The sequence below is a fragment of the Aythya ferina genome, assembly GCF_964211825.1.
Source record: "Aythya ferina genome assembly, chromosome: Z".
Lineage (NCBI taxonomy): Eukaryota > Metazoa > Chordata > Aves > Anseriformes > Anatidae > Aythya > Aythya ferina.
This window is the reverse complement of record NC_140299.1, coordinates 43,916,687-43,929,713: the sequence shown is the minus strand read 5'-3', so window position 1 is coordinate 43,929,713 and position 13,027 is coordinate 43,916,687. Positions and strand designations below refer to the sequence as shown.

The window sequence follows — 13,027 nt, the reverse complement described above, 5'->3', positions numbered from 1 at the left end:
GCAAATGGAATCAAAAAAAGGCAGTGAATGGCATATCTCTGGATCTCCAGTTTCAAAGAAGTCCTCAGGGAATACTGTATAGTAAATAATTAATCCCTTTGTCCAAATAAATTTATCACATACCAATTTTCCACATTTTGGGGGTGAAGCCACATTTACTAAATGATACACCGCATACTAAAAGCATCTTTTGCAAAGCAGAGATACTAACATTAAGCTCTCAGTTAGCTAAATTTGGCAAGAACATTCCCCTTTGCAATTTCTTTCTAATTACATTATAAATAGCTTGAAAGAGAAAGTAGAAAAGAGTACAGGAAGAATATCTAAGTTTTGGCCACCATACCTCAAAAACACAACCCATCAGCAACATATTAGAAAGTTAAATGGGCTGCAGCATTAAAACAAAAAATATAACTCTTATTTGAAAGGTTTGGGACCTCTTCACAGGAAAATAGTAAATGTTTCACTTTTACAGTACTCTTCATGAATACTTCTTAAAGCATTTTATAATGAATATCGGTATAATCATTCAAAAAAGTAAAAACGAGAGAAGATTTAACAGTTAAACAACAGAACCAGCAACAGAACCCTGGTGTCAGTTCCATTAGTACTTCCATTAGTATAGCAGGATAATGAAATACTTCTGTAGGCAAGTCATTATGTTTCTAAAAATGAATGGCACAATCTAATGCTATGTTCACGTATCTAACTTCTGCTGTATTGGACCTTTGCTCCTAACAGCGCTTCGCAAATTAAGTTTTGTCAGTCTGTTTCTTCATAGATGTTCACCCATCTTCACCTGCTGTAAGAAACAATTGCAAACAAAAGCAAAGGCTGATATTTAAAATACCAGAGCTCTTTTCAGTAGATTAGATTAATATTTTTTCAAGGGCTTAGAATTTCAAAAACACATTTTGTGCTCCTTTTTTGAGGTAGTTTGAGAAGACTGTAAGCAGAACATATTAAAATTTCCCCTAAAGAAAGGCAGAGTAATTTAACATCCACTTGACATTTCTTTTTTATTTCAGGTGTTACACTTCTATTACAGCCACATTACTCTATTCAACAGGGTGAGAGCTAGTCCCCCACCCACCTCAGCACAGACCCACACTCTACCTTGTTTGGTTGATTGACATCATAATTTGTCAGCGATCCCAGAAGGTGCTGTAATCCAGGAACATTGTCATCATTGATGGCATGAATAATAGCTTTCATCACAAAAGAATCTTCCTCATCCTTGTAATTAAAGAGAAAGAAGAAAAACTTAGCTTCAAGAAAAACAACCCCTCTCCATCTCTACAGTTGCCAAGACACTGAAAAATTTTAAAAAGTAAAATTTTAAAAGTCTTCAGCTGCAAGTTGCAATCCTTCATAAAGCGTCTAGCTGAAAGGCACACACGCTGCTTGAAAACCCACACCAAAACCCCCCATACCTCTTCTAACACAGTATTTCATCAATAGACCCAGTATCCGCTGAGATTCAAAGCAGGGTTTCTTTTACTAGATGTACTTTTTTCTTCCTCCTTGGACTTTCACGAGATGCAACACTTGCATTAAGCAACACCAATCACAAGCATGTCTCCAAAGGGGAACGGTTAAAAACCTACAACAACACTTGAACACACAGCCCTGTGGTGCCGGATGGGATCCGCCCAAGGGTGCTGAAGGAGCTGGCAGAAGTGCCCACCAAGGCACTTACAATAATTTACCAGCTAGTCCTGGACAACCAGGAGGATACCAGTTGATTGGGGGCTGGTGAATGTGATGCCTAGCTACAAGAAGGGCAGAAAGGAAGATCTAGGGAATTACAGGCCTGTCAGTCTGACCTGGGTGCCAGGGAAGGTGATGGAGCAGATCATCATGAATGTCATCACACGACACATACAGGACAATCAAGGTGACCAGACCCAGTAAGCATGGGTTTATGAACCCATGCTTGACTACCCTGATCTCCTATGACAAGATGACCCACATGGTAGATGAAAAGGCTGTAAATTTTGTTCACTTGTACTTCAGCAAGGCATTCGATACATTTTTCCATAGCCTTATCCTGGAGAAACTGGCTGCTCTTGGCTTGTACAGATGTACACTAGCTAAAAAAATGGCTGCATGGCTGGGCCCAAATGGTCTTTGTGAATGGATTTAAATCCTTTTGGTGGCCAGTCACAAGTGGTGTTCCCTAGAGCTCAATACTGGTGTCAGTTTTGTTTAATATCTTTAATATCTTTTGTTTTAATATCTTTATCAATGATACTGATGAGGGGACTGAGTAAGTTTGTGTATGTCTCTAAGTTGGGTGGGAGTGCTGTTCTCCTTGGGTGTAGGAAGGCCCATCAGAGTGATCAGGATAGGCTGGATTGATGTGCCAAGGCCAACTGCATGACATTCAGCAAGGCTAAGTGTCAGGTCTTGCACTTGGGTCACAACAACCCCATGCAATGCTACAGGCTTGGGGAAGAGTGGCTGGGAAGCTGCCTAGCACAAAAGGACCTTGGGGTGCTGGCTGACAGCCAGCTGAACATGAGCCAGCAGCGTGCCCAGCTGGCCAAGAAGGCCAACAGCACCCTGGCTTGCATCAGGAATAGTGCAGCCAGCAGGACCAGGGAGGTGACCATCCCCCTGTACTCTGCTCTGGTGAGGCCGCACCTTGAGTGCTGTGTTCAGCTTTGGGCCCCTCAGTACAAGAAGAGCATCAAGGCCCTGGAGTGTGTCCGGAGAAGGGCTACGAAGCTGCTGAAGGGCCTGGAACACAAGTCCTGTGAGGAGCAGCTGAGGAAACCAGGGCTGTTCAGTCTGGAGGAGGCTGAGGGGGAACCTTACTGCTGTCTGTAACCACCTGAAAGGCGGCTACAGTGAAGAGGGTGGTGGTCTCTTTTCTCAGGTGACAAGTGATAGGACGCAAGGCAACAGACTGAAGTTACACCAGGGGAGGTTTAGATTGCATATTGGGAAGAATTTCTTCACAGAAGAGGTGGTGAGGCATTGGAGCAAGCTGCCCAGGGAAGTGGTGGAGTCACGATCCCTGGAGGTATTTAAGAGATGTGTGGATGTAGTGCTTAGGGACATAGTTTATTGGTGAACTTGTAGTGTTAGGTGGCTGTTATGATCTTAAAGGTCTTTTCCAACATAAATGGTTCTATGTGATAGAAACATTAAAAAAAAAAGGAGGTACACAAATAAGAAAATGCAGAATCAAGCTTTCTGCTATCCAGGGATATGCTGCAGGAGATGTACTTTTGACCTAGTTTTCATCTATTCAAATGGACCGGGTAAGAATCTGGAACATAAATAATGAGCCTGGATTCCTTTGCAGACATAACTATTTTTCATCCATGCACTAAAATGTCAGAGAAATGAAATTCACTGAGCCCAATATTTGAACCACTAATCTTCTCTCTCCTGAGGTTTCTGATTTTTAGAACACTAACGTTACACTACAATTCCTTCTGCTACAGGTGTGAAATGATGATGTAGTGTTAAAAGGCATAGTGACAGCTGACAAGCTAGAATGGGGGAGGCAGGGAAAGTAGGGGAAGAGGATAGAATGTAGAAGCAGAAAGACAGGAGGAGTAAAATAGAAAGAAGTGTGGGATTACACAGGAGGGACACAGAAAAGATAACAGGAATAAAAAATGCGTTGCAGCATTTCTGAAGTTTGATCCTCATAATGCAGAGAACAGATGAAGTTACCCAGCTCTAAACATGTTAACATACATACATCGCTGATCACAGGGAATTTGTGAAGCATGTATTGAAATCTGGAGAGTAAGCTAAATAAGAATGCTTTTGGATTTACAAGCATTTGTAATTTCAAAGCATACAACAATTGCTCCTGACTACTTAAATCCAGTAGACATATACAACCCCAGAGACTGAATACTGGCCAACTCTAGAATTTCATTCTTAAATAACTGCTTACTCTGATACTGCTGGCTAGCATTCATTGCATCTACGGGGACTCAATAATTCTGAATACTCTGTTAAAAGAAACGCAGTACTGTTTAATGCTGCACAGTGCCATGAAAAAATCAGATGCAACCTTTTCACATTGTAATTACTACAGTACTAAAATTCCTCCTGAACAAAACGTAAAAAACAAGATAAGCCAATTTCAGGCTCTAGCTATCAGCTTCAATATGGTAGTTAATAAATGAAATTTCAAGGCTTTTGTTATGCAGAACGTGTTATACAGATAACTGACCTTTGTAGCCTTAAAATCTCCATTTTCCAACATACGAGTTTAATTAATCCTTCACATTTACAATTGTCCAATATTCTTGTTAGAATAATTTCAGAAAATGTTGTTTCAGATGTATTAAGACTTTCTAATAATGTAAATATTCACTTACCAGAGTATCATCACTCCTAGCAACACTCATATTACTTCTGGACAAGAAGGATCTTGATAATCTTTGGCACAAGGATATTAAGCGCACTGATTGCTTTTTAAAAATAAGAAGAGAAAATCTTCATTAAAAAAAAAATCAGAACAGAATACTTATGATAGAATGCTATTGCAGAGATTTTAAAGGAAGACTGTCATATTAGCATCACAGACAGGAGTTTGACTTTGACCTCTCCCCCATCTACTTTTTATGTTGCATTTGAATCTTCAATTTCATTTAGAATTTATAATACAAATAGGCTAGTCATGTGTGTGAGCAAAAATACATATTTTTGGATTGCTACTATTTCACAAAGCTGTTCAAATTCACAGCAAAACAGTATTATATCCTTTTATTTACACTGAAAATATTTAAATGAATGGATTTTAAAGCACGTAAACACAGAAAACCTAAAATGAGCACAAAATAGCTGACACCATTCCTTTTTTATTGTAATATGTTTTTTAAGATACTCCTAGACCTACCATTTTATTCTAGAGAAGCAAATTAATTTTCCAATTTCATAAAACTCTGTTCACCTAACAGAGGCACTAAAACTAGCAAAAGAAAAAAAAAGTACATAATTAACTGGATATTTTGTGCTGTTGCTCAATGGCTTAGCACAATCATCCTATTTCCTGGCCTCTCTGGCAATCAATACAACTCCTTTTCTAATAATAAGGACCTCTGTTGTCTCATGTTTCACTCTACTCATGATAAACAATAGTCCTGTCCTTACTTAGTATCAGTGTGAACTCCCCAGTGTATGTGTTGAAGAAGGAGCACTTTCAGCTCTTGCCCCATTTCTGGAAAGATGAAATGATGCTTTCTTGTAAGCATGTTGGCAGTGTCAGAGCAAAAATCCTTTGCAAAAGAGACCAGTTTTCCCTTTTTTATACCAACACCCAAAACTCTGTTTGGGTGTTGGTATACCTGGTAGGAATAATTAATTCTGCGAGGGCTGCTTAAACAATCCTTGATTTACTGGAATTACTGCCACAGTAACATACATCTACGCACAGGAGTGTCTTTTTTCTGTAAACATTAGCAAGACAGATGATGACAGAACACAACTAGATGCATAAAACAAACACTCCACACTAACATTTCTATGCAGATCGTTAACAAAGAAGCCTTCTCCCACATCAACATGCTCAAGCACCTAATTTATTCCAAATGACATAGGAATGGGTTCTTTCTTCTCCAATCTCAAAGGCACTGATTGGAGCAGGTAGGCACTACGGTGTTTGTATGTCACCAATACTCTGAAGATTTATTGAATGACTTACTTTCCATTTTCGTCGTGCTGCAAACCTTTTGAATTTCTCCATATTCACTGCAGATGCTTTTCTGCTAAGTGCTTGCTGGGTATCTTTAGGCTATGAGCAAAAGTAAAATAAAGCTGTGAAATACCCCATAATTACAACAACCAGAACTTTCATAAAGCATCTTCCTATTGTCTTTCAATGACAGCTTCCACTTACAATTACTTTATTATTACACTGTGATGATATTTCTATAATGTAAGTGCATATTTTAACATCCGCAGCCTTGTAAGGCATGCAGATGCCCTAAAGAAAATCTAGACATAAGAACATTTCAAGCAATGCTAATTTTTGTTGCTGTTGTTTTAAACAACAACAAAAAGCCAACACCAGTAGAATGTTTAGCTTTATCCTTAAACTCCCTCTGTGATGGAGGAATTGTATATAATTTCTAAGATACATCTTGTCTTCTAGGAAAATTTCCTGGCTGATTTTAAGTACAGCCTAACTTTGTTCCAGTCTCAATTTCATCAGCTGGACGCTGCTGGTTCCAAAGAAAAATCATATCCCACCTGTCTGTGAAGCAAACTCTAAGGCTGCACCCTTTGAACTTTTTCATAGGCTAGTATGATGCACCAGTAACCCATAAGATATACCTAACAGCGTTGCATGATAGGAAACTTGAAGTCATTTTTATCAAGACATATAGGTAAAAGTAGGGAGGGGAAGATGGAAAAGAGGCTATGAACAGTGGAGGGGGCAGGAGGGGAACATCTGGAAAATTAAGATTAAAAAGGTACATAACGTGGTACAAAACAACAGATCCTGTTGCAGGACTGGAAACCCTGGTTTCCACAAACTTAGACAGTGCTCACTCTACTGGTTTAAAAATCACTTCAGCATGTCTCCATTTTCTTTACAACTGTACTCTTTAAGGTTAACCCATTAAAAAGTCAGCAAAGCAGAAGGCATCAGTACTTCTTCCAGTAACATCTGTAGTTTGGCATATTGCTATAGAAGCATCTGCTCTAGGATGCTGAACCATGAACTGGAGTGGCAGTGGCATGGAAATTCTGCCTCTGGTTCTTTGGAAAGTGAGAAGGGGTCTTAGTGCATCCCCAAGACTTGACAAATCATTACCACTGTAGACATTTACTATTCACAACCAGAATAGGAATTGAAAAATAAAGTGACGTATTACTGCACACTTCAAGAAGGTCGATAGGTCCCATTTTCTCCCCACTCAGCCTAGAAACACCACAACAGCTTGACCCAAAGTGGGAACACTCAAAGTGGACCACTGCCCCACATCAACTGTTGTCTTCAGACTAAAGGGGGAGGAAGGACAGAAGAAAGATGTCCCTTTTACACCTAATCTAAATAAGGAGATTAGAAGATGACAAATGGACTGGATTCAGAGAATGTATTTTTGTCAGTATAATGCTCTCTGAACATTAGGTTCTCTGATTGAGGATAATTTTTATCTTAATAATAGACTGCCATGCTTGCCTATTGAGAACTTAAATAGAGTGTATGTTAATGAAGTCCACATACTAGTTTTCACACAGACAGCCTTCCAAAGCAGTAGGATATATTTAACAATTATGCCAATTTTCCTTTTGAAGACTTTGTTAACTTAAAAAGTGAAAGTGGAATATGAAATGAAGAATGATTAAAAACAGAACAGAGAGTGAATCACATGCTAACCTTGATCCAAGGATGCAGCAAACTATCTTGAATAGTCATTCTCTTCCTTTAATAGGAGAAAAGATAGAAGTGTTTCAGGTAGTTTAAAATATATAATGCTATATATTTATTAAACTAACATTGTGAAATACAATTTAACTTGCAATACTGGAGCTGTTTCAGGCTGCAACAGCACATACACAAGAGGAACGACTCACTTTGGATCCTTAACTAGAAGTCTTCGTATAAAATCTTTAGCTAGGGCACTGGTATTACTGAAGAATTCTTCTTCAAACTCATAATTCACAGCAGACACATTTGCTAACGTTTCCTGCTTGGTTTCTCCAAGAAACGGTGATGCACCACTTAGACTGCAGAAACACAGAACATTCCTCACATTACATGTTGAAAAACTGCTGTTTCAACCCTCTCAGATCAAAAAACAGCAGAAAGTAAACATGTTTTTTTTTTTTTTAATTGATCTAGGACTGCAAATGTATTTTCAGAAGATTTGATCTAACAGGGCAAAAAGCTTTTCTGCAATTTCAGAGAATATTGATTAAGATAAAGCCCCCCTGTGGAATGAGACCTACAGATCTGATGGCAGCTTCCCATGCTATCTCAGTGCTGACTAATGGCCATTCTGATCAATAACTATACTACTGCTTTTATGATCATTCAACTTGAAACATCCCGTGCTACCAAAATGGCTTGAGTTGTACAGACACCACCAATAACCCCAAAATAAAAAACTAGCATTTCTAAGAACCAACCATAGACTTTGGTACTTACAGAATGTAAGTTATTACACCAATGCTCCTGGAGTGATAAGAAAAAAAAAGGGGGGGGAGGGGGAGAGAAACAGATGGAGGGAGAGAGAAAGGAAAAAAATAAGGTTAGAACATAAGAATAATAATGAGATTTATTTCAAATAAGATCCAGTAACTCACCACATATCAGCTTCAAGACCAAGAGGTTCATAATTTACTATTTCAGGAGCTAAAGGAGAAAATAGGTAGATCAGCATATAGTCAATGAACAGATCCATTTCACTCTGAGCCTATATATGTTAGAGATAATAAGCTAAGATGCTGATAGATAAAAATACCTTTAATGAAAATCAAAGTCAGGACTGAATGCTACCAATTCCTTAGTTAAATGTCACGAAGTACACACAAATTACACAATCTGTAACTTGGCCAAAACAAGCTAAGCCAACATTTGCTGTTTCATAGCTTGAGAAAGAATAGTTTGAAGAAACAATTTTCTCACCAACAAACTCTGGCGTTCCAAAGATATTCTTGAATTCATTTCCAAAGTCAATTTTGTGTGCTAAACCAAAGTCAATAATCTTGATTCGAGGCTTCGGTACATTCCTATCCAACAACATTATGTTTTCAGGCTTTAAGAAGGAGGAAAGGAGAGAAAAAAAGATTATACCTAGGTACAACACATCTGATACATACTAGCACTTTTCAGCACTGAGCACTTCTCATTTCCGCTTTCAGTCTCTTGAAATATGTCATCAGCAGAAAATTCCTGCCTTCTCCTATCAACATCTAACATATCCTAAAAATTAACTACAGTAAATCAGGATTCCGTGTTGATGACAGACTGGTGTGATTTCTAAGATTTTACCTCTTTTGGATACAACAGTTGCAGTTTTCATTTGTACAGACCCAAGTGAAACACACTGTCTACAGTAAAGATCACAACTCCTGTGCTAGGTCCATTGCAGTAGCGCTGGGAGCTTGGAGGAAGCAAAGTTGTAAAACGCTAACATTACCCCCTGGAAGAGATTTCTTTCACAGAGATCTCCTACACAGTATTCTTTGTAGAGATTTATACCGTGGTGTGCTCTGGATTTTGGTGAAAATAATGCTGATAAAACAGCCATGCTTCAGTTGTTGAAGAGGAGTGCTTGCACTGAGTCAGGGATTTTTCAAGCTTTTTATATTGCCCTGCCAGGGAGGAGGCTGGGGGTGCAGAAGGAGCTGGGAGGGGACACAGCCACAACACCTGGCCCAGGCTGACCAGATGGATGTTCAATACCCCATGGCATCAAGCTGAACAATAAAACTGTGGGAATGAAGGAGGGAGGGGGCAACATGTTCAGATGGCACTTGTCTTCCCGAGAAACCATTATGCACGTTGAGCACTGCTTTGCTGGAAGTGGCTGAACACCTGCCTGCCAGTGGGAAGCGGCAAATGGATTCCTTGTCTGGCTTTGCTTGTGTACTCAGCTTTTAATAAAGACAGTAAACTGTCTTTATCTCCACCCATGAGTTCTTGCTTTTTCACCTTTCCAATTCTCTCCCCCATCACAGCAGGTGACACGCAGTAGGATGGTAGGAAACGGTCTCAAGTTGCGCCAAGGGAAGTTTAGCTTGGATATGAGGAAGAATGTCTTAAAGGAGAGAGTGGTCAGGCATTGGAACAGGCTGCACAGGGAAGTCGTGGATTCACCTCCCTGGAAGCAAATTAAATAAAGCGATGTGTGGACATGGCACTAAGGGACATGGTTCAGTGATGAGGATTGGTAGGTCAGGTTGATGGTTGGACCCTTGAAGGTTTTTTCCAAACTAAATGATTCCATTATTCTGTAAGCTGGCATGCTCTTCAGAGCTCTATCCATTCAGAGCTATATCCATACTGCTCACACTGTAAAAAAGTACTTCTGGAGCAATGAATAACAGCTCTTTCTCATTACCCTTCTTTTACCTCTCTTCCTCAATCACAGGGGCTGGTATGCAGGTGAATGTGATGGTAAACCACATGCAAAACAAATTTGCTTCTCTTTTCCTTATTAGATATCGATCGCATACTTTTACTGCTCTTGCTCATTCCTTGATCCACATATTCTTAGGATCAGGTGAAAGGTTGTTTTGCTTCATTGCAAACATATTGGCAAAATTTTTAAATATCAGGTTTTAAGACATTGAAGGAATATTCTTAGTAGATTCATAACTCTCTTACTGTTATACAGAGATGAAAAATATATTGCTGTGGGTTATGAGACTGGAAAAGATATGCCTACATTGAACAAAATCCCCTTCCTTTTCACCACCAGAATACAGCAATCCCTTTCAGAAATGCATTGCAATATAATAATTATGCCTTCTTTTCCTATTACAGACACAGCTGCTAACTTCAGCAGACCTCAGGAAACATTCAGCTACCTATCAAAAAATCTTACATAGGAAAACATACTGAAACCAAAACATTAAAAAAGCAATAACTGAGTTTAGATATAAAAGATCTCTTTTCACTACCAACAGGATGCAACTGACAGTATTTCTTAAAAAAATAAACAAAAAACAAACAAAAAAAACCCCAACAACAACCACCAAAAAAAAACAAACCAAACCAAACCAAAACAAAACAAAAAACAAAAAAACAAAAACTAACGATTACAATCAGCTGCCCTTCCACCCATCCAGAAGAAAATAATCTATCTGCTCTACAAGAATCTTTGTACTCTATCCTATACTGTTTTCATTTAGTACCTGTATGTAACATTCACATAAACATACAATGTATGTTACAGCAAAGAGAAGAAATTTGATGAAAGGCATCCTGGTCAGGACGTTTTAACTGGATTCCATTCACATTCCACAAAATCATAATCATAATCTGTATTTCAAAATTGCTTTCTCAGAATGGTTTCATTTTTACAGAAGTTGCCATTTTCCAAGAAGAACCTTATATTAAAAACAGATGGGATCTTTTTACGGTTCAGTAATTTCTTTTCAATGGCTGAGCTTTTCCCTGTCTACATAAGTTAGCAAAACAAAACTACAGCCAAGATCTGCATGATGGCAGTTTTCTGGCTCGTGTTACAAAAGACTTTAATGGATGTTGCTTGCAGTTGTGTGCATTCTTATCTGCTTAACATACCTTTAGATCAAAGTGGGCAATTTGCAGAGAATGTAGATACTGAACTCCGTTAAGTATTTGTTTGAGAAATTCTGTGGCTTCCTCCTCTGTGAGAGACTCTTTTTCAGCTAAGAAGTCGAAGAGCTCTCCACCTGCAACACTTGGAGAGCAGAAACAGAATTACTGACAAGCACGTTTTAACCTATGGGGTCCATTTACCTTAACAATTCTCAGACAACCTTGGAAAAGAGTCAGAAGCTTTACAAGTTGTCAATATGAAAGCAGAAGGTGGAAAACAATTCAATACTTGAAACAGCAATTACCCCTCCTCCCCACAAAGAAGAAAGACTACAATAAAACCGGCTATTTTCAAACACAGAAAAGTTGACGCAAACATACATATATACATGGTTATCTGTATCTAAATTTAAATGAAGTAAAACCCACGTACTCTATGTACATTTAAAAGAATTAAACTGAATTTGAAGTTAAATATACTCAAAACACGCTAATATAACTGAACAGAAAATAAAATATGACTTGGCTCATACAGAAGTATAACAGGCTTTGTTTGTTTTCACATTGGAAGATATAAATTCAAAGTTTACTTTCAAATAGTTACTAGCAACTAGCCTACTCTCATTTTTCTTAAATTATTTTTTACATTTAAAGAGAAAACAAAACCAAAATGTCCTCAAACCGTTTGACTCTTTGAAAATATACTGTCTTGTCTTAAACAGTGCATTACATTAAGCACATTGTTATATATGGAGTGGTAATTCGTGTCGAGAAAATGGTTGATACTAATAATGAAGGGGGAGATGTGGGAGTGTGGCCATGGGGGTCGGCAAGCCCCATGGTTGATGATAACATTAGACTCTTTACGATGAGGCCATCAGAAACGTGAAAGAGTTTAGAGGGAACAAAGCAGGGTGATTCAGGAGACTCCATGCGGTCTCGGGTTGCTTGCTCTCCAGCTGTTAAGGCATGGAAGTTGCTGGGTGTTTGCTGTTGCTGTTATTTGCAAAGTTGCTTGACCAATGAAAAGTTGTTTTGAAAAGAACTGCTGTGGGGAGAGGGGTATAAGAGGGGAGCCTGCCCTCAATTAAAAATAAAGGTAACAAGATATGATGAAGTTACGTCATCAATAAAGAAGCAGAAAGAAGTAGTGAAGAGGAACAGGCTAGAGGAACGGAGACCAGGACGGGAACAGGCACTTTGATTGCCTCATGAGGATAGGTTCGGCCAGACTCAGCAAAATGCTCAGAGAAGCTCGTACAGAAAGTCTCTGGAAATGGTCACACCGGAGCTGGGGAGAAGCTCAAGCTGAGAGAAGTGGACCTGTGCACACAACTGCCCCGGCTGGTAAAGCAGCTGCGCATTATGGGGAATCATTCGTCCTTGGAAACAAAGACTGTCCTGGTAACCTTACAGCTTATTCTCCTCATTAACAATCGGACAGTTTATGAGCCTGAAACATGGGACCAAACTGAGGTCAAGGTGTGGGACTCTGCAACTAAAAACGACAAGGTTGCAGTGGGATTGCTCAGCACCTGGCGAGCAGTCTCTGAGGCCTTAAAGAGCTGTGTGGGGCCACAGTCAGAAACGTCTGGTTTGCCAGATAGTGAGGGAGCTGCGGGCTCCTTTACTGATCCGACTGCTATGCCATCACCATGGGCCCCTCTGCTGCTACAGCCATCGCAGCCCTTTGCTGTTACGCCCCCTGCTGACCCGGACGTGCCTTCTGACCCAGGCCTCTTGGCCTTGAAAAGGAGATGGATGTGCTTTTCTTCAATCTGGGAAGAACCGGATATA

The 13,027-nt window shown here is 39.4% G+C and overlaps 1 protein-coding gene across 2 annotated transcripts in view; it reads right to left on the bottom strand.

The window, feature by feature from the left end:
• DAPK1 (death associated protein kinase 1) overlaps positions 1-13,027 on the bottom strand; it is an 89,892-nt gene that overhangs the window by 28,116 nt on the left and 48,749 nt on the right. For both annotated transcript variants that reach the window (XM_084503873.1, XM_084503874.1), the window contains exons 3-11: positions 11,234-11,372; positions 8,609-8,738; positions 8,287-8,335; positions 8,129-8,155; positions 7,555-7,707; positions 7,358-7,403; positions 5,675-5,764; positions 4,350-4,442; positions 1,117-1,236 (exon numbers count right to left, since the gene is read on the bottom strand). In XM_084503873.1, the coding sequence (XP_084359999.1) occupies positions 1,117-1,236; positions 4,350-4,442; positions 5,675-5,764; positions 7,358-7,403; positions 7,555-7,707; positions 8,129-8,155; positions 8,287-8,335; positions 8,609-8,738; positions 11,234-11,372 (847 nt within the window). The remainder of the gene's footprint in view (positions 1-1,116; positions 1,237-4,349; positions 4,443-5,674; positions 5,765-7,357; positions 7,404-7,554; positions 7,708-8,128; positions 8,156-8,286; positions 8,336-8,608; positions 8,739-11,233; positions 11,373-13,027) is intronic.